The sequence below is a fragment of the Anomaloglossus baeobatrachus genome, chromosome 1 (genome assembly GCF_048569485.1).
Source record: "Anomaloglossus baeobatrachus isolate aAnoBae1 chromosome 1, aAnoBae1.hap1, whole genome shotgun sequence".
NCBI classification, from domain to species: Eukaryota; Metazoa; Chordata; class Amphibia; order Anura; family Aromobatidae; genus Anomaloglossus; species Anomaloglossus baeobatrachus.
The window spans coordinates 866,741,868-866,769,370 of NC_134353.1; the positions used below are offsets into that span (position 1 = coordinate 866,741,868).

The 27,503-nt window shown below is 49.5% G+C and overlaps 1 protein-coding gene across 2 annotated transcripts in view; it reads right to left on the minus strand.

The window, feature by feature from the left end:
• Positions 1 to 27,503, minus strand: part of ERBIN (erbb2 interacting protein) — a 352,105-nt gene that overhangs the window by 79,542 nt on the left and 245,060 nt on the right. For both annotated transcript variants that reach the window (XM_075326048.1, XM_075326057.1), the window contains exons 14-17: positions 26,110 to 26,225; positions 17,391 to 17,460; positions 15,625 to 15,724; positions 3,519 to 3,640 (exon numbers count right to left, since the gene is read on the minus strand). In XM_075326048.1, the coding sequence (XP_075182163.1) occupies positions 3,519 to 3,640; positions 15,625 to 15,724; positions 17,391 to 17,460; positions 26,110 to 26,225 (408 nt within the window). The remainder of the gene's footprint in view (positions 1 to 3,518; positions 3,641 to 15,624; positions 15,725 to 17,390; positions 17,461 to 26,109; positions 26,226 to 27,503) is intronic.

Here is a 27,503-nt window from a genome sequence, read left to right on the forward strand (position 1 = left end):
CCTGAGAGTGTAGGACCGCCACGACGGATGCCATGACTTTGGTGAAAACCCGTGGGGCTGTCGCCAGGCCGAAAGGCAATGCCACGAACTGAAGGTGTTCGTCCCCGATGGCGAAACGCAAGAAGCGTTGATGTTCGGGTGCGATCGGCACGTGGAGATAAGCATCTTTGATGTCGATCGATGCTAGGAAGTCTCCTTGTGACATCGAGGCGATGACCGAGCGGAGAGATTCCATCCGAAACCGTCTGGTTCTCACATGTCTGTTAAGCAGTTTGAGGTCCAGAACGGGACGGAATGATCCGTCCTTTCTAGGCACCACGAACAAGTTGGAGTAAAAGCCGCGACCACGTTCCTGAAGGGGAACGGGGGTCACAACTCCTTCTGTCTTCAGAGCGTCCACCGCCTGAAAGAGTGCGTCGGCCTGAGCGGGGGGCGGAGAGGTTCTGAAGAAACGAGCCGCAGGACGGGAGCTGAACTCTATTCTGTAACCGTGAGACAGAATGTCTCTCACCCATCGGTCTTGAACATGTGGCCACCAGGTGTCGCCAAAGCGGGAGAGCCTGCCACCGACCGAGGATGCGGTTAGGGGATGCCGAGAGTCATGAGGAGGCCGCCTTGGAGGCAGTGCCTCCTGCGGCCTTTTGGGGGCGTGACTTGGACCGCCACACATAGGAGTTCCTCTGGCCTTTCTCCTGCCTGCTGGACGAAGAGGATTGGGGCTTGGCGGAGGGACGAAAGGACCGAAACCTCGATTGTATTTTCCGTTGTTGAGGTCTCTTAGGTCTGGACTGGGGTAAGGAGGAGTCCTTTCCCTTGGATTCCTTAATAATCTCATCCAATCGTTCGCCAAACAAGCGTTCGCCAGAAAACGGCAAACCGGTTAAGAACCTCTTGGAGGCTGAGTCTGCCTTCCATTCGCGCAGCCACATGGCCCGGCGGACTGCCACAGAGTTAGCGGATGCCACAGCTGTACAGCTAGCCGAGTCTAGAACTGCGTTCATGGCGTAGGAAGAAAAAGCTGACGCTTGAGAAGTCAAAGACGCAACTTGCGGAGCAGAATTACGTGTGACAGCATTAATCTCAGTCAGACAAGCCGAGATAGCTTGGAGTGCCCACACGGCTGCAAAGGCCGGGGCAAAGGACGCGCCCGTGGCCTCAAAGATGGACTTCACCAGGAGCTCTATCTGCCTGTCAGTGGCATCCTTTAGCGATGAGCTATCTGCCACAGATACCACAGATCTAGCCGCCAATCTAGAGACTGGAGGATCCACCTTGGGACATTGAGCCCACCCCTTAACGACTTCAGCGGGGAAGGGGTAACGCGTGTCAGTGAGGCGCTTAGTAAAGCGCTTGTCCGGAACCGCTCTGGGCTTCTGGACAGCGTCTCTGAAGTTAGAGTGATCGAAGAACGCACTACGTGTACGTTTGGGGAACCGAAACTGGTGTTTCTCCTGCTGAGACGCCGACTCCTCCACAGTAGGAGGCGGGGGAGAGAGATCCAACACCTGGTTGATGGACGAGATAAGATCATTCACTAATGCGTCCCCCTCAGGTGTATCAAGGTTAAGGGCGACGTCAGGGTCAGAACCCTGAGCTGCGACGTCCGCCTCGTCCTCCAGAGAGTCCTCGAGCTGGGAACCCGAGCAGCGTGAAGAAGTCGGGGAAGATTCCCAGCGAGCCCGCTTAGCCTGTCTAGGACTGTGGTCCTGGCAGGAGTCCTCCGCATGGGACCTAGGGCCCAACCTGGGAGCGCGCTGCGGCTCAGACCGAGAGGGGCCTGGAGGTGATGATCCAACAGGGGCCGGGGCCTGTGTAAGGACCGGTCTGGATTGCAAAGCTTCTAGCAGCTTGGCAGACCATTTGTCCATAGACTGAGCCATGGATTGTGAAAGTGACTCAGAGTTTCTCAGCAAAAGAGGAGAACTCTGTCCCTGGCGCCTGGACAGGGGGAGCAGGGGGGTCTACATGAGCCGAGGGGTCCACTAGTGACCGAGGCTCCGGCTGAGCAAGTGAAACCGGGGTCGAGCATTGCTCACAGTGAGGGTAGGTGGAACCCGCAGGTAACATAGCCCCACAAGAGGTACTGCCAGGAAAGTGCGGGAATCTGGGGTCCCCACAGTGATCAGTGAGGGGGGAGTAAACATGCAGGATGCTCCAGCCCTCACATCCGACGTCAGGTCGGCAGTCCCGCCCTTACCCCTGACAGGCAGGCCCGGGGGCGGGATTTTTGCGACTAGGCCGCGATGAAGCCGGGGACTAAATTTGAGACCGCGCCCGACAAGCAGGCACGGTCGGCGCGGAAGTCCGCCGGCCTTCTCAATTCAGCAGCTGCCGCAGCGTCCGGGAAGAAGGTGCGCTCCTGCATATTCCCCAATGGGGACACAGAGTACCTTAGAGTTGCAGGGCCAGGTCCCTGAGGTTGAATAGACTCCGGTCCGGCAGATTCACACAGGGGCTGCGGAGGGAGCACGGTCCCAGCAAATGGCTGACCGTTCAGGATCCCACTTCTCCCAGAGCCGCTAAGGGATGGTGAAGGAGACGGCATGAGGCTCCGGCCTTTGTACCCGCAATGGGTACCTCAACCTTAACAGCACCGCTGACTTAGTGGGGTGAGAAGGGAACATGCCGGGGGCCCCGTGGGGGCCCACTTTTCTTCCAACCGATATAATTAATCTGAGAATGCATGAGTGGATGTGTGCCTCCTTCCACACAAAGCATAAAACTGAGGAGCCCGTGATCCACGGGAGGGTGTATAGGCAGAGGGGAGGGGTTACACTTTTTAAAGTGTAATACTTTGTGTGGCCTCCGGAGGCAGAAGCTATACACCCAATTGTCTGGGTCTCCCAATGGAGCGACAAAGAAAATATAATTCTATGTTCTGTCATTCTAAGGCCCCTATTTGTAAAGAAAACACACACTGAGACAGTGAAGTTACTATTTAACCCCATGAAATCTACTAATTTGTACTAATATTGGCCATTAAAGGGGTTCTCCACTACTAGGACAAGCCCTTCCGATTCCAAGTTTCCCCCAGGTAAAATAATGACTATATTCACCTCTCCTACCAGTGCCGTCTGGGCTCACATGGGTTTGTGACAATCACGCGAATCCTGCAGCCAATCAGCGCCGGCTTCCGTATCCCCGCCTTCGTACTACAGTTAATCAACAGGAAGTGAGTGCTGCAACTGCCCAAACTTCCTGTTAAATGCTCGTTTGGTCTGAAGGAGGGGTGACGGAAGCCAGCACTGATTGGATGCAGGGCTCGTGACGTCACAACTGGATGTAAGCTCCGCCACCACAAGCCTGGACACCTCTGGAAGGGCGCCGGTACAGGAGGTGAGTATAGCCTTTTTTATTTTACCTGAGGGAAACATGTGGAATTAGAAGGGGTTGTCCTAGTAGTGGAGAACCCCTTTAATGAAAGAGTTGGAGTGTGTAACACTGTATCACCAACTCCACAGCCCTGTTAGGAATTATATGGATGTAGAATGGCTGTGTCTACTAAGCTGAATACTGACCCGGGCTGGAACGTCGCGCTCATCCTTGTCGTCATCACACTCGAAGGCGACCTGTGCCCGCTGCTTCCGCTGCTCCTCCCATAGAGATGGGTTAAAGCTCTCATTGTCTGACGAGAAGATAACTGCAAAAAAACACACGGCCACATTACACACATTGTAACTTGTGCCTTTTGGCCTTTTTAGCAAAGTGGCACCAGCTTTATGAGAACAACATGCTTATTTAGTCGGAATATTGATAATTTTATCTCTTAGGCCAGCAAAGACAAATTAGGATTTTTATCTAATTAAAAATGGAACCAAACGAAGAGGAGCATTTAAGTAGTCACTGACCAAAAAAGTAGAACTTTTTTAGAGGTTCTCTTTGAGCACTTAAAGGGAACCTGTCATCAGAAATTTAGCTATAAAGCTAAAAGTTCCCCCCTCTGCAGCTCCTGGGCTGCATTCTAGGAAGCTTCCTATAGATTTTGTGTCACCTTTTATCCCAAAATAAACACTTTATAAACTGGTACCTTTTCGTATGTAAATTTCTTAAATTTTCCATGTGGGCGGGCTGTCTGATGTACGTTGCTGTTCCTCCATCATATTTACGCCGCCCCCGAACGCTGAATTTGAAAATTCAGGACACCGCCCCTGGGTGCCCGTGGTCCAGCGCATGCGCTGTTCCACTGTAGCGGTGCCGTGCACTGTGTGCACGTGCAACCGCTGTGACGCTTTGCGCAGGCACGAGGTTATGGGCGGCGCTGTTAGTGTCATCAGTAAGTGCCGCCCATAACCTCGTGACCTCGTGCTGAGCATGATGGGAAGGAGGGGACGTCCGGGCATCATTCCTCCAGCGCTTGCGCATAACGCTGGAGGAATAGGAGAAAGTGCGGTCACGAGGTTATGGGCGGCGCTGTTAGTGTCATCAGTAAGTGCCGCCCATAACCTCGTGACCTCGTGCTGAGCATGATGGGAAGGAGGGGACGTCCGGGCATCATTCCTCCAGCGCTTGCGCATAACGCTGGAGGAATAGGAGAAAGTGCGGTCACGAAGTTATGGGCGGCACTTACTGATGACACTAACAGCGCCGCCCATAACCTCGTGCCCGCGCAAAGCGTCACAGCGGTCGCACGTGGAACAGCGCATGCGCTGGACCACGGGCACCCAGGGGCGGTGTCCTGAACTTTCAAATTCAGCGTTCGGGGGCGGCGTAAATATGATGGAGGAACAGCAACGTACATCAGACAGCCCGCCCACATGGAAAATTTAAGAAATTTACATACGAAAAGGTACCAGTTTATAAAGTGTTTATTTTGGGATAAAAGGTGACACAAAATCTATAGGAAGCTTCCTAGAATGCAGCCCAGGAGCTGCAGAGGGGGGAACTTTTAGCTTTATAGCTAAATTTCTGATGACAGGTTCCCTTTAAAAGAAACCAGTAAGTCAAATCATGCACCCAAACCTCAAACAGCATGAATTAGAGCCTGGCCGCATGATTGCAGCTACATATAATCCTTCTCTAAAACCGGAATTTCAGAGATAACATCATTTAAAGATCCGGGGACTATAGAGGCCAGACTAGTCCAGTGTGGCCCGGACCTCTCAGCGAGGCTCCAGGTGACTGATTGGTCTCTCTTAAGTGTTTACATAGCCAGATACTTGTCATTCACCTAAAGCAGCGACAACCCGGCCCAGGGTCTAATCTAAAATGCCAGAGCATTACAGAAAAGAATATACCTGTCTGCAGTCATACACCCAGCCTCTGATCAATGGTGCCCACGGGTTGGCCAACATGAATTGACTGACAGGTTCCCTTTAAAGGCAATCTACAAGGGCTCCTAACTGTGCAAGGACTATGTATGATTATATTTATATATATATATATATATATATATATATATATATATATATATATATATATATATATATATATATCACACACATACATATACATACATACACATACACACAATACAGACACACCTTCTCATTTAAAGAGTTTTCTTTATTTTCAGGACTCTGAAAATTGTAGATTCACATTGAAGGCATCAAAACTATGGATGAACACAACAAAAAAGTGTGAAACAACTGAAAATATGTCTTATATTCTAGGTTTTTCAAAGTAGCCACCTTTTGCTTTGATTACTGCTTTGCACACTCTTGGCATTCTCTTGATTAGCTTCAAGGTAGTCACCAGAAATGGTTTTCCCTTCTCAGGTGTGCCCTGTTAGGTTTAATAAGTGGGATTTCTTGCCTTATAAATGGGGTTGGCACCATCAGTTGTGTTGTGCAGAAGTCTGGTGGATACACAGCTAATAATCCTACTGAATAGACTGTTAGAATTTGTATTATGGCAAGAAAAAAGCAGCTAAGTAAAGAAAAACGAGTGGCCATCATTACTTTAAGAAATGAAGATCAGTCAGTCCGAAAAATTGGGAAAACTTTTAAAGTGTCCCCAAGTGCAGTGGCAAAAACCATCACACGCTACAAAGAAACTGTTTCACATGAAGACCGCCCCAGGAAAGGAAGACCAAGAGTCACCTCTGCTGCGGAGAATAAGTTTATCTGAGTCACCAGCCTCAGAAATCGCAGGATAACAGCAGCTCAGATTAGAGACCAGGTCAATGCCACACAGAGTTCTAGCAGCAGACACATCTCTAGAACAACCGTTAATAGGAGACTTTGTGCAGCAGGCCTTCATGGTAAAATAGCTGCTAGGAAACCACTGCTAAGGACAGGCAACAAGCAGAAGAGACTTGTTTGGGCTAAAGAACACAAGGAATGGACATTAGACCAGTGGAAATCTGTGCTTTGGTCTGATGAGTCCAAATTTGAGATCTTTGGATCCAACCACCGTGTCTTTGTGCAACGCAGAAAAGGTGAACGGATGGACTCTACATGGCTGGTTCCCACCGTGAAGCATGGAGGAGGAGGTGTGATGGTGTGGGGGTGATATTCTGGTGACACTGTTGGGAATTTATTCAAAATTGAAGGCATACAGAACCAGAATACCTACCACAGCATCTTGCAGCGGCATGCTATTCCATCCGGTTTGTGTTTAGTTGGACCATCATTTATTTTTCAACAGGACAATGACCCCAAATACACCTCCAGGCTGTGTAAGGGCTATTTGACTAAGAAGGAGAGTGATGGGGTGCTACGCCAGATGACCTGGCCTCCACAGTCACCAGACCTGAACCCAATCGAGATGGTTTTTGGTGAGCTGGACTGCAGAGTGAAGGCAAAAGGGCCAACAAGTGCTAAGCATCTCTCTGGGAACTCCTTCAAGACTGTTGAAGACCATTTCCGGTGACTACCTCTTGAAGCTCATTAACAGATTGCCAAGAGTGTGCAAAGCAGTAATCAAAGCAAAAGGTGGCTACTTTGAAGAACCTAGAATATAAGACATATTTTCAGTTGTTTCACACTTTTTGGTTAGGTATTTCATTCCACATGTGTTAATTCATAGTTTTGATGCCTTCAATGTGAATCTAAAATTTTCAGATTCATGAAAATAAAGAAAACTCTACGAATGAGAAGGTGTGTCCAAACGTTTGGTCTGTACTGTATATACACACCCAATTTAGGGTCAGTGGAAACTGTGCACCTGTTCTGCGAAGTAGTCATAATACAGATATAGCAGAGCCCTGCTTTTGAAACCTTTTGTCCATCTGGTAGAGAATGATTAATCTGCAAGGTAAACATCTCACATTCCTTTCTGTGGTGGCCGGAGATCAAATGCAGCAGATTATTATCCAGGACAAAGCACAATTCTAGGACTGCTCGAGCGTGAACAGTATCCAGCAAGCTGTGAGAACAGCAAGACCGGCCCATGGAACTATACTCACAAAAGACCCAATCATGTACTAAATCTGCACATTAAAGGGGTATTCCAGTCTCCTACATTTATCGCATATGCACAGGATAGGCCAGAAACGTCTCGTATAGTAGATGCAGGTCCTACCATTAGTGGAGAGGAGGCCAGAATCCTCATTGACTTGTATCACATTTCCGAGCTCCTCTCCACTGATCTGCTTTCCACTGGTGGATCCGGCATCTACAACACTAAAGTGAGATCCTACGGCTATGCCACAGATGTAGGAGATGTAAAAAGAGAATTTTGTTTACTTACCGTAAATTCTTTTTCTTATAGTTCCGACATGGGAGACCCAGACCATGGGTGTATAGCTTCTGCCTCCGGAGGACACACAAAGTACTACACTAAAAAGTGTAGCTCCTCCCTCCGAGCATATACACCCCCTGGATGACCAAATGTAGCCAGTTTAGTGCAAAAGCTGAAGGAGGACATCCACCCACAAGTAGAGACAGAGCAAAACCCGGAACAACCGGAACCTCTGACAACAACAACCACCGTTGAAAACACACGGAACAAGAAAACTGCCAACAGGCAACAGGGAGGGTGCTGGGTCTCCCATGTCGGAACTATAAGAAAAAGAATTTACGGTAAGTAAACAAAATGCTCTTTTTCTTCATCGTTCCTTATGGGAGACCCAGACCATGGGACGTCTCAAAGCAGTACATGGGTGGGAAATAAACAGAAAACTGAGAAGTAGGCAAAACCTAACTTCACAAATGGACGACAGCTGCCTGAAGGATGCGTCTGCCCAAGCTCGCATCTGCCGAAGCATGAGCATGCACTTGGTAGTTCTTTGAAAAGGTGTGCAGACTAGACCAAGTGGCAGCCTGACAGACCTGCTGAGCCGTAGCCTGGTGCCTGAAAGCCCAAGAGGCACCGACAGCTCTGGTAGAGTGTGCCTTGATCCCCGGCGGGGGAGGCACCTGAGTACTCTGGTAGGCATCGGATATGGCCGACCTAATCCAACGAGCTAGGGTCAGTTTAGAAGCAGAAGAGACCCTTGCGCTGACCTGTGGTCAGCACAAAAAGAGAGGTGCACCACCTAAGAGTGGCGGTGCGTGACACATAGATCCGGAGCGCCCGCACCAGATCTAAAGTATGCAACGCTTTCTCAAAGCGATGAACAGGGGCCGGACAAAGGGAAGGCAATGAAATGTCCTGGTTAAGGTGGAAAGGAGACACCACCTTAGGAAGAAAGTCCGGAGTCGGACGGAGAACTACCTTGTCTTGGTGAAAAACCAAAAAAGGTGACTCCTAAGAGAGCGCGGCCAAATCAGAGACTCTCCTGAGAGAAGTTATGGCCACCAGAAAGACGACTTTCTGTGAAAGTCGAAACAAAGAAACTTCCCTAAGAGGCTCAAAGGGGGGTTTCTGTAAGGCCGTGAGGACCAGATTAAGGTCCCAGGGATCCAAAGGCCGCCGATAAGGTGGAATGATGTGAGATGCGCCCTGCATGAAGGTGCGCACCTGAGCCAGTCGGGCGATACGCCGCTGAAAGAACACTGACAGAGCCGAGACCTGTCCCTTAAGAGAATTGAGGGATAGTCCTAGCTGCAGACCGGACTGTAGAAAGGACAGGATGGTTGGCAAGGAAAAAGGCCAAGGAGCATGGCCGGAAGAACGACACCAGGACAGGAAAATTCTCCAAGTCCTGTGGTAAATTTTTGCCGAAGAAGACTTCCGAGCCTGAGTCATAGTGGAGATGACTTCGGTAGGAATGCCGGAAGCCGTCAGGATCCAGGACTCAAGAGCCACGCCGTCAATCTGAGAGCCGCAGAATTCTGGCGGAAAAACGGACCTTGAGAGAAAAGGTCTGGGCGGTCCGGGAGACGCCACGGCACCTCTACGGACAGACGGAGCAGGTCTGGGTACCAAGCTCGCCTGGGCCAGTCTGGGGCGATGAGTATGACCCGACGGCCCTCCATTCTGATCTTGCGCAGGACTCTGGGCAAGAGAGCTAGAGGGGGAAACACGTAAGCCAGACGAAACTGGGACCAATCCTGAACCAGCGCGTCCGCTGCAAAGGCCTGAGGATCGTGGGAGCGAGCCACGTAAACCGGGACCTTGTTGTTGTGCCGGGATGCCATTAGATCCACTTCCGGAGTGCCCCACTTGCGGCAGATCGACCGGAACACTGCCTGATGCAGAGCCCACTCGCTGCTGTCCACGGTTTGACGGCTGAGATAATCTGCCTCCCAGTTTTCCACGCCTGGGATATGGACTGCGGATATGGTGGACTTGGAGTCCTCCGTCCACTGCAGGATGCGTTGAACCTCCAACATTGCCAGGCGGCTGCGAGTCCCGCCCTGGTCATTGATGTAGGCAACTGCTGTCGCGTTGTCTGACTGGACTCGAATGTGCTTGCCCGCCAACAGGTGGTGAAAGGCTACGAGAGCTAGGAGCACAGCTCTGATTTCCAGCACATTGATCGAGAGGGCTGATTCGGACGGAGTCCAAATGCCCTGTGCTCAGTGGTGGAGAAATACTGCTCCCCAGCCGGAAAGACTGACATCCGTGGTGAGGATCACCCAGGACGGGGTCAGAAAGGAGCGTCCCTTAGACAGAGAGAGAGGCCGAAGCCACCACTGAAGAGAGCTCCTGGCTTGTGGCGACAGAGCCACCAACCTGTGCAAGGAAGAAATCCGCTTGTCCCAACAGCGGAGAATGTCCAGCTGCAGAGGACGCAGATGGAACTGGGCAAAGGGAACCGCTTCCATTGACGCCACCATCTGACCCAGCACCTGCATAAGGTGCCTGATGGAGTGACGGCGGGGCCTCAACAGAGCGCGCACCGCCAGATGGAGGGACTGCTGTTTGACTAAGGGCAGCTTGACAAGTGCCGGCAGAGTTTCGAATTGCATCCCTAGGTACGTGAGTTTTTGGGTCGGGGTCAGAGTGGACTTGGGCAGATTGACAAGCCACCCGAATTGAACAAGAGTGGCGAGAGTGAGCGAGACACTCCGCTGACAGTCTGCGCTGGATGAAGCCTTGACAAGAAGGTCGTCCAGGTAAGGAATTACTGCCAACTCCTGGAGGTGCAGGACCGCAACCACTGCTGCCATGACCTTGGTGAATACTCGAGGGGCCGTGGCTAACCCGAAGGGGAGAGCCACGAATTGGAAATGTTCCTCTCCGATTGCAAAACGTAGCCAACGCTGGTGTGAAACTGCAATTGGCACATGCAGATAGACATCTCTGATGTCGATGGATGCCAGGAAATCTCCTTGGGTCATTGAGGCAATGACTGATCGCAGAGACTCCATGCGAAAATGCCGCACCTGAACATGCTTGTTGAGAAGCTTGAGATCCAGGATGGGCCGGAAGGAACCGTCCTTTTTGGGGACTAGGAAGAGATTTGAATAGAAACCTCTGAACCGTTCCCTGGCGGGAACCGGCACAATTACTCCGTTGGCCTGCAAGGATGTCATGGCCTGAGAGAAGGCGGCGGCCTTGGAGCAGGGGGGAGTTGACAGAAAAAATCTGTTTGGCGGGCTGGAAGAGAACTCTATCCTGTAGCCGTGGGAGATGATATCCCGCACCCACTGGTCGGAGACGTGTTGAAACCATACGTCGCCAGAGTGGGAGAGCCTGCCACCGACCAAGGACGTTGCTGACTCGGCCAGATAGTCAAGAGGAGGCTGCCTTGGTGGCAGCAGCTCCTGCGGACCCTTGTGGACGCGGCTTCTTGCGCCAGGTGGGCTTCTGGTCCTTGGCCGAGTTAGTGGACGAGGCCGAGAGCTTAGAGGATGACCAGTTGGAGGAACGAAAGGAACGAAACCTCGACTGGTTCCTGCCCTGGACAGGTTTCCTGGCTTTAGTCTGTGGCAAGGAAGTACTCTTCCCGCCAGTAGCCTCCTTAATAATTTCATCCAGCTGTTCACCGAACAGCCTGGACCCAGCAAATGGGAGCCCAGCAAGGTACTTCTTTGAGGAAGCATCCGCCTTCCACTCACGAAGCCACAAGATCCTGCGGATAGCGAGGGAATTGGCGGAGGCCACCGCAGTGCGGTGAGAGGCCTCCAGCATGGCAGACATGGCGTAGGCTGAAAAGGCTGAAGCCTGGGAAGTTAAAGCAACCAATTCAGGCATAGAGTCCCTAGTGAGGGTATGCATCTCCTCCAGAGAAGCAGAGATGGCTTTGAGAGCCCACACTGCTGCAAAAGATGGGGAGAACGAGGCCCCTGTCGCCTCATAGACAGACTTGGCCAGGAGGTCAACCTGGCGGTCAGTGGGATCCTTGAGTGAGGTGCCATCAGCCACAGATACGACTGTCCGGGCTGAGAGTCTAGACACCGGAGGGTCCACCTTTGGTGAGAGAGCCCACTCCTTGACCACCTCTGGTGGAAAAGGAAAACGGTCATCAGAACCACGCTTAGGAAAGCGTTTGTCAGGACAGGCTCTGGGCTTGGACACAGTGGCCTGAAAACTGGAGTGGTTAAAGAACACACTCCTTGGTCTCTTAGGCAAAGTAAACTGGTGCTTTTCTGCCAGAGAGGGTTGTTCCTCTGATACTGGCGGATTGAGGTCCAGTACAGTATTAATGGACGCAATCAAATCACTAACATCTGCATCCCCCTCAGTCAGATCAATGGGGCACATAGAGGTAGCGTCCGAGCCCCCTGCGCCCTGCATCCCTGCGTTTCCTTTTAGGAGGACGGGGTCTGGGAGCAGATGAAGAATCCTCTGTGAGCTCTGGAGAGCGAGCCGAAGCAGCAGAGGCTCCCTGTGAAGGGGGCTGATGCATGCTCAGTAGAGTCCGGGACAGCTCTCCCATGGAGTCAGCAAAGGACTGGGAGATAGACTTAGTAAACAATTCTACCCAAGCCGGGGGTTCAGCCACCGGGGACGGAGCAGCCTGAGGGACCACTGGGGAGACTCCAGGCTGAGGCACCACCATGTTAGAGCAGGCATCACAATGAGGATATGTGCTCGGTTCAGGCAGTACGAGCTTACATGCAGTGCATATTGAGTACAGCCTTGCAGCCTTGCTCCTAGTGTGAGACATGCTGCTGAGGTGGGGGCTCTGCAGTAAGAACACACTCCTTCAGAATGACCCCCAGAGAGTGTATAATAAAGTCCACAACCAGAGGTTGTGGCTTACCAGACCGATTTGTGTGCCCTCCGGATCCCACAACTCAGACCCCCAGACAGGTTGCAGAGATGCAGCAGCCAGCGCCGATCAGTGTGAGAACGCTGATAAAATGGCGCCGGAGTGAGGAGGGGGGCGGGGCCTAGTCTAAGAGCGAGAACCGGAGGGCCAAGGGGATATACAGGGGAGGGAAACATCTCCTCAGAGAGGAGTGTCCTCCCCTCTGCTGAACGGCCGGTGGGCGGCGCCGCACTGTCCCTCTGCCTGACTGACATGCAGGGGCAGTGAAACCGAAAGTAGGCCGCAGCTGAAGCCGGGGACTAAATTTTAAAGTGCGGCCGGCGAGCAGGCACCCTCGGCGCGGTTCTCAGGGGAAACCCAGAGAACCGGCCGGAAATGTCACCAAAATAACTAACACACTCTCCCCAACAATAAAAATGCAAGGGACCCCCTGACAATAACGTCTCAATACTTAGCTTGAGAGACGCAGGGCCAGATCCCTGAGGGATGAGTGCTCCGTCCAGCAGGGTCCTGAGAGGGCTGCGGATGGAGACCGGTCTCCTGCAAAGCAGTGAGAACCGTGCTGGCTCCCACTTCAAGCCAGAGCCCGAGGGATGGTGAAGGAGCGCGGCATGTAAAGGCTCCAGCCTTGAAAATCAACCTTAACAGCACCGCCGACACAGTGGGGTGAGAAGGGACATGCCGGGGGTCCAGCTAGGACCCGCTTTTCTTCCAACTCTTTAAAATCAAAAAATCAGATGAAAATGCATGTGTGATCCTCCTGAACACAAAGCATTGAACTGGCTAGATTTGGTCATCCAGGGGGTGTATATGCTCGGAGGGAGGAGCTACACTTTTTAGTGTAGTACTTTGTGTGTCCTCCGGAGGCAGAAGCTATACACCCATGGTCTGGGTCTCCCATAAGGAACGATGAAGAAATACCCCTTTAACAATCAGAGACGATCAAAAAGATTTAATTATGTTTGCATGGGCCGACTGCCATCCTTACAAAGCCCCGGTACTTTTTCCCAACACGCACGTTGAAGATTTAAATAAAGGAGGTTTCCGATTCATGCTGAAAGTGACTTATTCATCAATAAACATTTCCAATCTGGCATTTCTTGTGTCGGGTACAGCACCAGTGACATTTTAGGTAAAGTCCAGTATTGGGGGATTCTGAGATTCCCTGTTTAGGACCCTCATCTATTATTGTGAGCTGAGAAAAGCTACACCGTGTGCAGAATTATTAGGCAAGTTGTATTTTAGAGGATTTTTTTATTATTGATCAATAACTATGCTCTCAATCAACTTAGACTCAAATATCAAAGCTTAATATTTTTGGAAGTTGGGAGTGGGGTATTTTAGATTTGGCTATCTTAGGAGGATATCTGTTTGTGCAGGTAACTATTACTGTGCAGAATTATTAGGCAACTTACTAAAAACCAAATATATTCTCATCTCACTTGTTTATTTTCACCAGGTAAACCAATATAACTGCACAAAATTTAGAAATAAACATTACTGACATGCAAAAACAAAAATCCCCAAAAAATTAGTGACCAATATAGCCACCTTTCTTTATGATAACACTCAACAGCCTACCATCCATAGATTGTCAGTTGCTTGATCTGTTTATGATCAACATTGCGTGCAGCAGCCACCACAGTCTCCCAGACATCGTTCCGAGAGGTGTACTGTTTTCCCTCCCTGTAGATCTTACATTTTATGAGGGACCACAGGTTCTCTATGGGGTTCAGATCAGGTGAACAAGGGGGCCATGTCATTATTTTTTCATTTTTTAGACCTTTACTGGCCAGCCACGCTGTGGAGTAGTTGGATGCATGTGATGGAGCATTGTCCTGCATGAAAATCATGTTTTTCTTGAATGATACCGACTTCTTCCTGTACCACTGCTTGAAGAAGTTGTCTTCCAGAAACTGGCAGTAGGTTTGGGAGTTGAGCTTCACTCCATCCTTAACCTGAAAAGGTCCCACAAGTTCATCTTTGATGATACCAGCCCATACCAGTACCCCACCTCCACCTTGCTGGAATCTGAGTTAGAGTGGAGCTCTCTGCCCTTTACTGATCCAGCCTCTGGCCCATTCATCTGGCCCATCAAGAGTCACTCTCATTTCATCAGTCCATAAAACCTTTTAAAAATCAGTCTTAAGATATTTTTTGGCCCAGTCTTGACGTTTTATCTTATGTTTCTTGTTCAAAGGTGGACGTTTTTCAGCCTTCCTTACCTTGGGCATGTCCCCGAGTATGGCACACCTTGTGCTTTTTGATACTCCAGTAACGTTGCAGCTCTGAAATATGGCCAAACTGGTGGCAAATGGCATCTTGGCAGCTTCACGCTTCATTTTCCTCAATTCATGGGCAGTTATTTTGAGCCTGTTTTGCCCAACACGCTTCTTGCGACCCTGTTGGATATTTGCCATGAAACGCTTGATTGTTCGGTGATCACGCTTCAAAAGTTTGGCAATTTCAAGACTGCTGGATCCCTCTGCAAGACATCTCACAATTTTGGACTTTTCAGCGCCCGTCAAATCTCTCTTCTGACCCATTTTGCCAAAGGAAAGGAAGTTGCCTAATAATTAAGCACACCTTATATAGGGTGTTGATGTCATTACACCACACCCCTCCTCATTACAGAGATGCACATCACCTGATTTACTTAATTGGTAGTTGGCTCTCAGCCTATACAGCTTGGAGTAGGACAACATGTATAAAAATTATCATGTGATCAAAATACTCATTTGCCTAATAATTCTGCACACAGTGTACAAAGAGCGGTGTACACTCAGGAGGACCCAATATGTCTGTGTGCTACATAGACAATGCATTGATTACCGTGCAATACCTACTTTACCCTGTGGGGGAGCTGTAGAAAACAGGACACTTTTGTACTAAGCTGACCCACCCACTACACTTGGGAGCTGAAGGTCCCAGCAGAGAGGACTCTCTATTAGAAATTCACATAGAGAAACTTTCCGAAATGGACATTTACATTAATGATTAAAAAATACAATTCTGTAACTTCCCATTTTTTATATTATTTTCAGAAAAAACCCTCAAGAGTACATTTTGAAATCTTCATGGCTGTAACTGGAGTAATTATGACAATGACATTACGGAAACACAAACAATCTATTTCTTACTGTCATCGGTCCTTGGTTGTTGCGGGAACATATAGTTGGTTAGGACCGTTTTCTGTGTGTCCGGGTCCGTCTCTTTCTGCAGGGGGATGAGGGGCTTGGACTGAAGAGGAACAAACTTGGTTAATACTTTCCTCCATAATAATGTGCAATCATTACAGTGGTAACTGAGGCTGCCGCTCAGGTATTAAATTAATTGCATCACAAATGTGAAAATTACACACACATCTGACCTTTTTAATATACAGTAAATAATTGGGAGATGGAGATAGTTTGGTTTATATAACGGCTGCTCATAATTAATGGTTGTGTTCTGTCTTATTTATCAGCCTAAATGGCCTTAAGGATATTGGCCAACTCTTCTGGATGTATAGGGTTAACTGTACAGTATTGTCATATGTCACACACTGGTCAGGGCAGATCCTTCATGTGTTTACTATAGAATCCTTTGCAAAATTGGGATACAGATGTGCCTCAGACATGCCTGCGATCCTACTTTCCTGTATAAAAGCCAAAGACCATGCAGACAAATATCTGTGCAATTTTTTTTTCTTTTAGGTGCATGTCAATATGATTTAAAGGAAATCTGTCACCTGTTTTTTTTCTACTTCATCTGAAAGCAGCATAATGTAGGCAATGAGATCCTGAATCCAATGATGTATCACTTAGGGGCCCTTTGCACACTACGACATCGCAAGCTGATGCTGTGATGCCGAGCGCGATAGTCCCCGCTCCCGTCGCAGCAGCGATATCTTGTGATTGCTGCCGTAGCGAACATTATCGCTACGCCAGCTTCACATGCACTCACCAGCCCTGCGACGTCGCTCTGGCCGGCAACCCGCCTCCTTCCTAAGGGGGCAGGTTGTGCGGCGTCACAGCGAAGTCACACGGCAGGAGGCCAATAGAAGCAGGGGGCGGAGATGAGCGGGACGTAAACTTCCCGCCCACCTCTTTCCTTCCGCATTGCAGCCGGGACGCAGGTTGGAGATATTCCTCACTCCTGCGACTTCATACACAGCGATGTGTGCTGCCGTAGGAACGAGGAACAAAATTGTACCGTCGCAGCAGCCAAAATAATGAAAATGACCGACACTACACCGATCATATCATACCGACGCTTTTGTTTAGGTTTGGTCAAGAGAATAGTAAGGCACAGGACTCCAGCAACTCCACCATTAGGGGTAATCTTGAGCTTAGGGATAGTGCAGGGTCCCCCTAGCATGAGGGACAGTTTAGGAGCCCCCCTGTCCCTCAGTATGCAACTGTCACATCATGACATCCGGCCTGTGAACAGACTCAGATGGGTAGGTCTGCATTGCATTTTTCATATTATTTCTACCCTACAAATAAATACATTTAATACTAATTAACAATCAATGCAATCTATATCGGCTGTACTGAATAACACACCTGGGAGCTGCCTGCATTATGTCATTATTTGGAAGGTGTGTAGATTAATAAATCTCTCATTGTCGTGGTGAAGTGATACCGATACTTTTACATTTATGCACTTAGTAGAAGGTTACAGCAGATGACAGAACACAATGTATCGGGAACAAACACGTAATTGTGCTCTGGTGTGCACAGGAGCATATCCTCCTCCTGTCGCTGCACAATGCACTCCACATAATTACTTCCACACATGCACCGCTCCCCCGCTCCCGAGACTGCTGTCATTTACACCTGATGCTCTAGATTTCATTAGACATCGGGGACACAGGAAAAGCAGAATGGGAAAAGGTCATTTCCAGGGAAAGTGGAACCCCCACCTGATTATCTGACAGCCACATTGCTGTGAGTTGCTGCAGTCTGGTGAAGCTAAAGGGCAAATTCTTCAATCTGTGGATAAAAAAAATGAAGAAAGTTGACAAAGGGATTCATTTTTGTGGTGAGATCTTGTAAGAACAGTGAAATCTTGCGGTGAACAGATTAGGGTACAAGTATATTACTCAAGTTACCACTACACTTTACAACATGTCTAACATGTCTAGATAGGTTATGTTTTTGGACAAAAAACCCAACTATCAAGTATTTAGAAACTTAGAAAGACGATTAAAATACTGTAAGAGTTATAACTAGGGATGATCGAATACCTCAAATATTCGGCAACACCCATATTCGTTGAATAGGTTGCCGCTATTTGCGAATATTCGATGCGCTATGTAAGGCTATGGGAAACCCGAATAGTTGCCCAATAGCAACTATTCAGGCTGCCCATAGACTTACATTGTGCATCGAATATTCGCATAGCGGCGACCTATTCGTCGGATATTCGCGAAGCCGAATATTGCCGAATATTTGTGATATTCGATCATCCCTAGTTATAACCTATCCTTGAGATAAAGATAACTTTCTGATCGCTGGGGGTCCAACCACCGGGATCCACTCAAATTTGGAGAACCAGGGCTCTGAAGACCCCCAGGTGAACGGAGCAGAGGTCGATTATGTACACGACCACTCCATTCATTCCTAATGGAGGCACTAGATATTGCCAAGTGCTGCGCTTGACTGATTTCCGGCACTGCCATTAGAATAAATGGAGCGGCAGAGCACGTGATCATCCTTGGCTCCATTCTGCCAGGGATCTTCAGAGTCCCAGTTTTCAGGATTAGTGGGGATCACAGCATTTGGATCCCAAGCAATCATAAAGTTATCTCATCTCATATTCTTTGGATAGACGAGACAAAGAAGGGAATTTTGTTTACTTACCGTAAATTCCTTTTCTTCTAGCTCTAATTGGGAGACCCAGACAATTGGGTGTATAGGCTATGCCTCCGGAGGCCGCACAAAGTACTACACTTAAAAGTGTTAAGCCCCTCCCCTTCTGCCTATACACCCCCCGTGCTCCCACGGGCTCCTCAGTTTTGGTGCAAAAGCAAGGAGGAAAAAGAATTATCAACTGGTTTAAAGTAACTTCAATCCGAAGGAATATCGGAGAACTAAAACCATTCAACATGAACAACATGTGTACACAAAAAAACAGGGGCGGGTGCTGGGTCTCCCAATTAGAGCTAGAAGAAAAGGAATTTACGGTAAGTAAACAAAATTCCCTTCTTCTTTTTCGCTCTATTGGGAGACCCAGACAATTGGGACGTCCAAAAGCAGTCCCTGGGTGGGTAAAATAATACCTCGTAAGAGAGCCGTAAAACGGCCCTTTCCTACAGGTGGGCAACCGCCGCCTGAAGGACTCGTCTACCTAGGCTGGCATCCGCCGCAGCATAGGTATGCACCTGATAGTGCTTCGTGAAAGTGTGCAGGCTCGACCAGGTAGCCGCCTGACACACCTGTTGAGCCGTAGCCTGGTGCCTCAAAGCCCAGGACGCTCCCACGGCTCTGGTAGAATGGGCCTTCAGCCCTGAGGGAACCGGAAGCCCAGCCGAACGGTAAGCTTCGATAATTGGCTCCTTTATCCACCGAGCCAGGGTTGATTTGGAAGCCTGTGATCCTTTACGCTGGCCAGTGACAAGGACAAAGAGTGCATCCGAGCGGCGCAGGGGCGCCGTACGAGAAATGTAGAGTCTGAGTGCTCTCACCAGATCTAACAAGTGCAAATCCTTTTCACATTGGTGAACTGGATGAGGATAAAAAGAAGGTAAGGAAATATCCTGATTGAGATGAAAGGGGGATACCACCTTAGGAAGAAATTCCGGAACCGGACGTAGAACCACCTTGTCCTGGTGAAACACCAGAAAAGGGGCTTTGCACGACAACGCTGCTAGCTCAGACACTCTCCGAAGAGAAGTGACTGCTACTAGAAAAACCACCTTCTGCGAAAGTCGTGAGAGGGAGATATCTCTCATTGGCTCGAAAGGTGGTTTCTGAAGAACCATCAGCACCCTGTTTAGATCCCAGGGTTCTAACGGCCGCTTGTAAGGTGGAACGATGTGACAAACTCCCTGCAGGAACGTGCGTACCTGTGGAAGTCTAGCTAGGCGCTTCTGGAAAAACACAGAGAGCGCCGAAACTTGTCCCTTAAGGGAGCCCAGCGACAAACCCTTTTCCAGTCCAGATTGAAGGAAGGACAGAAAAGTAGGTAATGCAAATGGCCAGGGAGAAAAACCCTGAGCAGAGCACCACGACAGAAAAATTTTCCACGTCCTGTGATAGATCTTGGCGGACGTTGGTTTTCTAGCCTGTCTCATAGTGGCAATGACCTCTTGAGATAACCCTGAAGACGCTAGGATCCAGGACTCAATGGCCACACAGTCAGGTTGAGGGCCGCAGAATTCAGATGGAAAAACGGCCCTTGAGATAGCAAGTCTGGTCGGTCTGGTAGTGCCCACGGTCGGCCGACCGTGAGATGCCACAGATCCGGGTACCACGACCGCCTCGGCCAGTCTAGAGCGACGAGGATGACGCGGCGGCAGTCGGCCCTGATCTTGCGTAACACTCTGGGCAACAGTGCCAGCGGAGGAAACACATAAGGGAGCTGAAACTGCGACCAATCCTGAACTAAGGCGTCTGCCGCCAGAGCTCTGGAATCTTGAGACCGTGCCATGAACATTGGTACCTTGTTGTTGTGCCGGGACGCCATGAGGTCGACGTCCGGCACCCCCCAGCGGCAACAGATCTCCTGAAACACGTCCGGGTGAAGGGACCATTCCCCTGCGTCCATGCCCTGGCGACTGAGATAATCCGCTTCCCAGTTTTCTACGCCTGGGATGTGAACTGCGGATATGGTGGAGGCCGTGGCTTCCACCCACATCAAAATCCGCCGGACTTCCTGGAAGGCTTGTCGACTGCGTGTGCCGCCTTGGTGGTTGATGTATGCCACCGCTGTGGAATTGTCCGACTGAATTCGGATCTGCTTGCCTTCCAGCCACTGCTGGAACGCTTTCAGGGCAAGATACACTGCCCGTATTTCCAGAACATTGATCTGAAGCGAGGACTCTTGCCGGGTCCACGTACCCTGAGCCCTGTGGTGGAGAAAAACCGCTCCCCACCCTGACAGACTCGCGTCCGTCGTGACTACTTCCCAGGATGGGGGTAGGAAGGATTTCCCCTTCGACAATGAAGTGGGAAGAAGCCACCACCGAAGGGAGGCTTTGGTCGCCTGAGAAAGGGAGACGGTCCTGTCGAGGGACGTCGGCTTCCTGTCCCATTTGCGTAGGATGTCCCATTGAAGGGGACGCAGGTGAAACTGCGCGAAAGGGACTGCTTCCATTGCTGCCACCATCTTCCCCAGAAAGTGCATGAGGCGCCTCAAGGGGAATGACTGGCCTTGAAGGAGAGATTGAACCCCTTTCTGTAGTGACTGCTGCTTGATCAGCGGAAGCTTCACTATCGCTGAGAGGGTATGGAACTCCATGCCAAGGTATGTCAGCGATTGGGCCGGTGTCAGATTTGACTTTGGAAAATTGATGATCCACCCGAAACTCTGGAGAGTCTCCAGGGTAGCGTCGAGGCTGTGTTGGCATGCCTCTTGAGAGGGTGCCTTGATCAACAGATCGTCCAAGTACGGGATCACCGAGTGACCCTGAGAATGGAGGACCGCAACTACAGTAGCCATAACCTTGGTGAAAACCCGTGGGGCTGTTGCCAGGCCGAATGGCAGTGCCACGAACTGTAGGTGTTCGTTTTCTATGGCGAAGCGCAAGAAGCGCTGGTGCTCTGGGGCAATCGGAACGTGGAGATAAGCATCTTTGATATCGATCGATGCAAGGAAATCTCCTTGAGACATTGAAGCGATGACGGAGCGGAGGGATTCCATCCGGAACCGCCTGTTCTTTACGTGTTTGTTGAGAAGTTTCAGGTCCAGGACTGGACGGAAGGACCCGTCCTTCTTTGGGACCACAAACAAGTTGGAGTAAAAACCGTGGCCCTGATGCTGAAGAGGAACAGGGACCACCACTCCTTCTGCCTTCAGAGTGCCCAGCGCCTGCAGAAGAGCCTCGGCTCGCTCGGGAGGCGGAGAGGACCTGAAGAATCGAGTTGGGGGACGAGAGGTGAACTCTATCTTGTAACCATGAGACAGAATGTCTCTCACCCAGCGGTCTTTTATTTGTGGCAGCCAGGTGTCGCAAAAGCGGGAGAGCCTGCCACCGACCGAGGATGCTACTAGAGGAGGTCGAAAGTCATGAGGAAGCCGCTTTGTTAGCGGTGCCTCCAATGGTCTTTTTAGGACGTGACTTAGACCGCCATGCATCAGAGTTCCTTTGTTCTTTCTGAGACCTTTTGGACGAGGAGAATTGGGCCTTGCCCGCGCCCCGAAAGGACCGAAACCTCGACTGCCCTCTCCTCTGTTGGGGGATGTTCTGTTTGGGCTGGGGTAAGGATGTGTCCTTTCCCTTGGATTGTTTGATGATTTCATCCAGGCGCTCACCAAACAGCCTGTCGCCAGAAATTGGCAAACTGGTTAAGCGCTTTTTGGAAGCAGAATCTGCCTTCCATTCCCGTAGCCACAAGGCCCTGCGGAGTACCACCGAATTGGCGGCCGCAACCGCCGTACGGCTCACAGAGTCCAGGACAGCATTAATAGCGTAAGACGCAATTGCCGAGGTCTGGGTGGTAATGGATGCCACTTGTGGCGCGGCCGTGCATGTGGCTGCTTCAATTTGCGCTTGACCTGCTGAGATAGCTTGCAGCGCCCATACGGCTGCGAATGCTGGTGCAAAAGAAGCTCCGATAGCTTCGTAGATGGATTTCAACCAGAGCTCCATCTGCCTGTCAGTGGCATCTTTGAGCGAGGCCCCATCTTCCACTGCAAGTATGGATCTAGCCGCCAGTCTGGAGATTGGAGGATCCACTTTGGGACATTGAGTCCAACCTTTAACCACGTCCGGGGGGAAAGGATAACGTGTATCCTTAAGGCGCTTAGAAAAACGCTTATCTGGACAAGCATGGTGATTCTGGATTGCCTCTCTGAAATCAGAGTGGTCTAAAAACATACTCTGTGTACGCTTGGGGAACCTGAAACGAAATTTCTCCTGCTGCGAAGCTGACTCCTCCGCCGGAGGGGCTGAGGGAGAAATATCCAGCAACTGATGGATGGACGCAATAAGATCGTTCACTATGGCGTCCCCGTCTGGAGTATTAAGATTGAGAGCGCTCTCAGGATCCGAATCCTGATCAGCTGTCTCTGCATCATCAACCAAGGATTCCCCCCGCTGAGACCCTAAACAATATGATGTCGAGGGAAATTCTAAGCGAGCCCGCTTAGTCGATCTGGGGCTGGGGTCTAAGTCAGAACCCTCAGCCTGGGATGTATGAGATACCCCGGGAGGACAAAGAAGGTCCAACTGAGGGGGGCCAGGGAACAATGATTCACCAGAGTCCCTTTGCTGAGATACCGGCCTGGACTGCAAGGCTTCTAGTATCTTAGCCATAGTCTCAGAGAGTTTTGCAAACTCAGTCCCCGTCACCTGGACAGTGTCAACAGGTGGCTCCCCCTGGGCCCCTCTTAGCATAGGCTCCGGCTGAAGAAGTGCCACAGGGGCCGAACACTGCACACAATGAGGGTCAGTGGAACCTGCCGGTAGTGGGGTCTTACAAGCGGCGCAGGCAGCATAATAAGCCTGTGGTTTGGCACCCCTGCCTTTTGTGGGCGCCATGCTATAGTTTTCCCTGAGTAACACAATAGGGTATATAGCCAGAATGCACTGTGCTCATACAATGTAAAGTATATACAATACACAAATAATGTACCAATATACTACAGCACCATGGGGCTAGCACCACAGGTGCTGCTTACCAGCCGCCTAAAGCGGTTGTGAGGCCACCAGAGACCGTGTCTGGGTCTCCCAGGATTTGTCCCCCTCTGCAGCGTCCGAGGAGCTGACAGGAATGGCTGCGGCGTCCTGACGAGAGGAGGGAGCTGGGGGCGTGGCCGAGAAAGTGCGGGAACTGGTGCTCACACTGCGCACAGTGAGGGGGGTGGAGTATGTAAATCATACTCCAGCCCTCAGTGCTGCTCGCTCTGCAGCGTCCCGCCCTTCCCCTGCCTGTCAGGGCTGAGGGCGGGAGAAAGGGAAAACTAGGCCGCAAGCAAGCCGGGGACTCTAGTATAAACGCGGCCGCCGTAAAAGCGCGGCCGGCGTGAAAGTCCCCGGCGAACTACAAGTCCCAGCCGCGCCGCAGTCTCCCATGGCAGCGGCGGTTAGTGCGGTAGCCCCTACATATAAACACACTCAGCGACGCTGAGTGTGTAATGGCACATATAGACCTGGTCAGCGCCGCGGTCCCCAGTGCACTAGCACACCCAGCAAAGCTGAGGTGATGCCGTGCGCGGTCCCCACAGGGATACAGAATACCTCCAAGATGCAGGGCCATGTCCCTGAACGGAACCCGGCTCCTATCCATCAGGCTCCACAGGAGTTGTGGATGAAGCACGGTCTCAGTGCCTGGAGACCGATAAGATCCCACTTCACCCAGAGCCCTGAGGGGGATGGGGAAGGAAAGCAGCATGTGGGCTCCAGCCTCCGTACCCGCAATGGATACCTCAACCTTAACAACACCGCCGACAAGAGTGGGGTGAGAAGGGAGCATGCTGGGGGCCCTATATGGGCCCACTTTTCTTCCATCCGACATGGTCAGCAGCTGCTGCTGACTAATCTGTGGAGCTGTGCTGTGCGTGTCTGACCTCCTTCGCACAAAGCAAAAACTGAGGAGCCCATGGGAGCACGGGGGGTGTATAGGCAGAAGGGGAGGGGCTTAACACTTTTAAGTGTAGTACTTTGTGCGGCCTCCGGAGGCATAGCCTATACACCCAATTGTCTGGGTCTCCCAATAGAGCGAAAAAGAAATACATAAATATATCCAATATAGTCATTCTAACATTTATGTCAGGCAGACTATGGTGGCAACTTCAAAGGGACTTAAAACCAATGAGTATTGGTTATTCATTTAGTTTGGTGCGTTTACATATACCATATTTTTCAGATTATAAGGCGCACTTAGGGGGTGCACTGAGGAGTGCGTCTTATAATCCGATTGTAGCTTACTGGGAGGAGGTGGAGAGGGGTCGCAGGAGGTAGGGGCAATGCTGCGGGCTGCGGCCTCTGTGCTGGGACTTGCTGCAGCCGGTAAGGCAGGGGCTATTCTGAAAATGTCAGCGGTGTGGGATTCAAATAATGGCGCTCAGAGTTGGCGAGTGCACAGATGGAGCTGTCGGCCCAAGATTTCCTCTGCACTCACGCCGCCTCTGGCCCATTGATCTCCCAGCAGCGGACTTAAGGAAAATGGCGTCTGGAGGTGGCGCATGCACAGATGAGATCTCCAATAGCTCAATCTGCGCACATGCCAACTCCATATGCCATCCCATTGAAGCCCGCACCGTCGACTGTTTCTGGATGTTGCCTGCCTCACAGCGCCCGCAGCAAGCATTTGGAACACCCGCCGTATGGCCCCCGCAGCATCGTCCTACTCCACCATCGCCCCTGCCTCCTGTGACCCCGCTCCAACACCACTGCCACAACCGCTTCCTCCACACTTTGGTAAGACACCACGAGATTATAATATGGACCCCTTTTTTTCCTCTAAATTTGGGGTGCGTCTTATAATCCAGTGCGTCATATAAACTGGAAAATACGGTACTTATTATGGGTTTTCAAAACTGCAAATGATCCCGTTCATCCCTGCCTAACATACTCCACTAAATACTACATGCAAATCATAAAAAGAGGTTTAAAATTGATTTTCACAAAATTGCTATTTAACACCTGTCCATTGGAAAGGAGATAACTTGCTAATCGCTGGAAGCCTCAGTGCATCTCAGAAAGGGGCTCCAGAACCCCAAGAGCAAAGTCTTGTATGAAGTGGAGCTGCTACATGCAATGTCAATGGAAATGATTATATAACGGCGCATCGTACTCCGGTATTTCCAGCAGCACCGAGGACCATAAATGAAGAGGAGGCAGAGTATGTACACCACCATGATGGGACTTGTAGAGCACAATGCTCAGAGCCCCAATCTCCAGATCCCAGAGAACCCAGCGGCCAGACCCCCAGCAATCAGCTAGTTATCCTCCATCCTATGGACAGGCAATAAAATGCAAATGTGTTACGTTTCTTTAATGAGACCACTTTTATGGTTTCATCGACTACCTACTGCAGCAAATGAAACCGGAATGAGAATAGAGAATACTTAAAAGGACTAGCTGCACAGGATGACTGTTCACACAAAGTACAGGCGCTCGTGCATCTGGGGGGGGGGGGGGCTTTTCTATCTCCTTACTTCTCTGGCTCTATGAAGGAGGGTGGCGATAGAGGAAAAACCAGTAGGTGGGAGGGTGTGTATAAATGATTGGCCTCGCCATGATGCACGAGCGCCTGTACTTTGCCAGCACAGGCTGACTGGTACCACTTAGTTTCTTTAATTAAGGGAAGAGAGCAACAAACTATGGTCGGAAAACCGTGTGAGGTGCGTTCTGTCTATATACCGTCCTTGTGTGTCTATGACATGGGAGGTATCAGTATTATGGAAAGCACACTCCAATGTCACGGCCTCTGTAGAGTTATCATCACGTATGACTATATATTTGCAATACTCACTTGTTATCGCTCAGGTTAATGACCTTCAGCTTCTGCATGTCTCCCATTTCCTCGGGGAGAGACTCCAATTTATTAGAATGTAGGAATAACACAGTGGCGTTTCTCCAATTTCCAATCTAAAATTAGCAAAAAATAGATGTTAAATGAGAACAATAAATGAAGAATAATGTAAATGTTAAAGGGAGTCTGTCATCACAAATGACTGTTCAAACCAAGCCCAGGCACTCGGTGCACCATTGGCATAGCCAAAGAGCTCAGTGCATTTTTCCACAATGTTGTTTCCTGTTTCCAGAGCCATCAAACCAGGAAAAGTAGGGCAGAAAGAGATGAAAAGCAAACGTGAAGTGTTTGGGCATGGCAAGGGTGCACCAAGCTCCAGTGCTTGGTTTGAAGAGTCATATTGTGCTGACATTCTCATCTTAAACTTATTTTACAATTACTTTATAATCTTTGAAGTTTCTTTGCAGCCTGTTGCTGGCAGGACATGGGAAATGACTGGTATTGTAGATCATCCCCGCTTACGTTTATAGGAGATAGATTCCTTCAAAATAACAGGATCAGGCATGTTGAAATCCAACATGCTTGACCCTCCTTTCTCCCTGAGATCTGCTATCATGGCAAAGACCATATACATTAGATGGTCAGATGATCACTCCTAAATGTGTTTAGCCATCTTTAATATCGGCCAACCAAGTAGGCCCCACCTTAAGTCATGTATGGCCATATATCTTTTGGTCGCCTAGGACAATTGAAAAAATGTGTAAGTTCTGCCCATATGGAGCTAAAAAAAAAAAAAAAAATTGAGGGGACCCTCCAAGCAGAAAACAGTGCAGGGGTGCATTTTACACTTTATATATCAATACTTTCAATCTTTTTTCTTCAGTTGCATATTGTATATTGAGTATATATATATATATATATATATATATATATATACATATACATATATACACACACACATATATATATATATACACACACACATATATATACACACACATATATATATATATATACACACACACATATATATATATACACACACACATATATATATACACACACACATATATATATATACACACACATATATATATATACACACACATATATATATATACACACACATATATATATATACACACACATATATATATATACACACACATATATATATATACACACACATATATATATATACACACACATATATATATATACACACATATATATATATACACACACATATATATATATATATATATACACACATATATATATATATATACACACATATATATATATATATACACACATATATATATATATATACACACACATATATATATATACACACATATATATATATACACACACACACAGTACAGACCAAA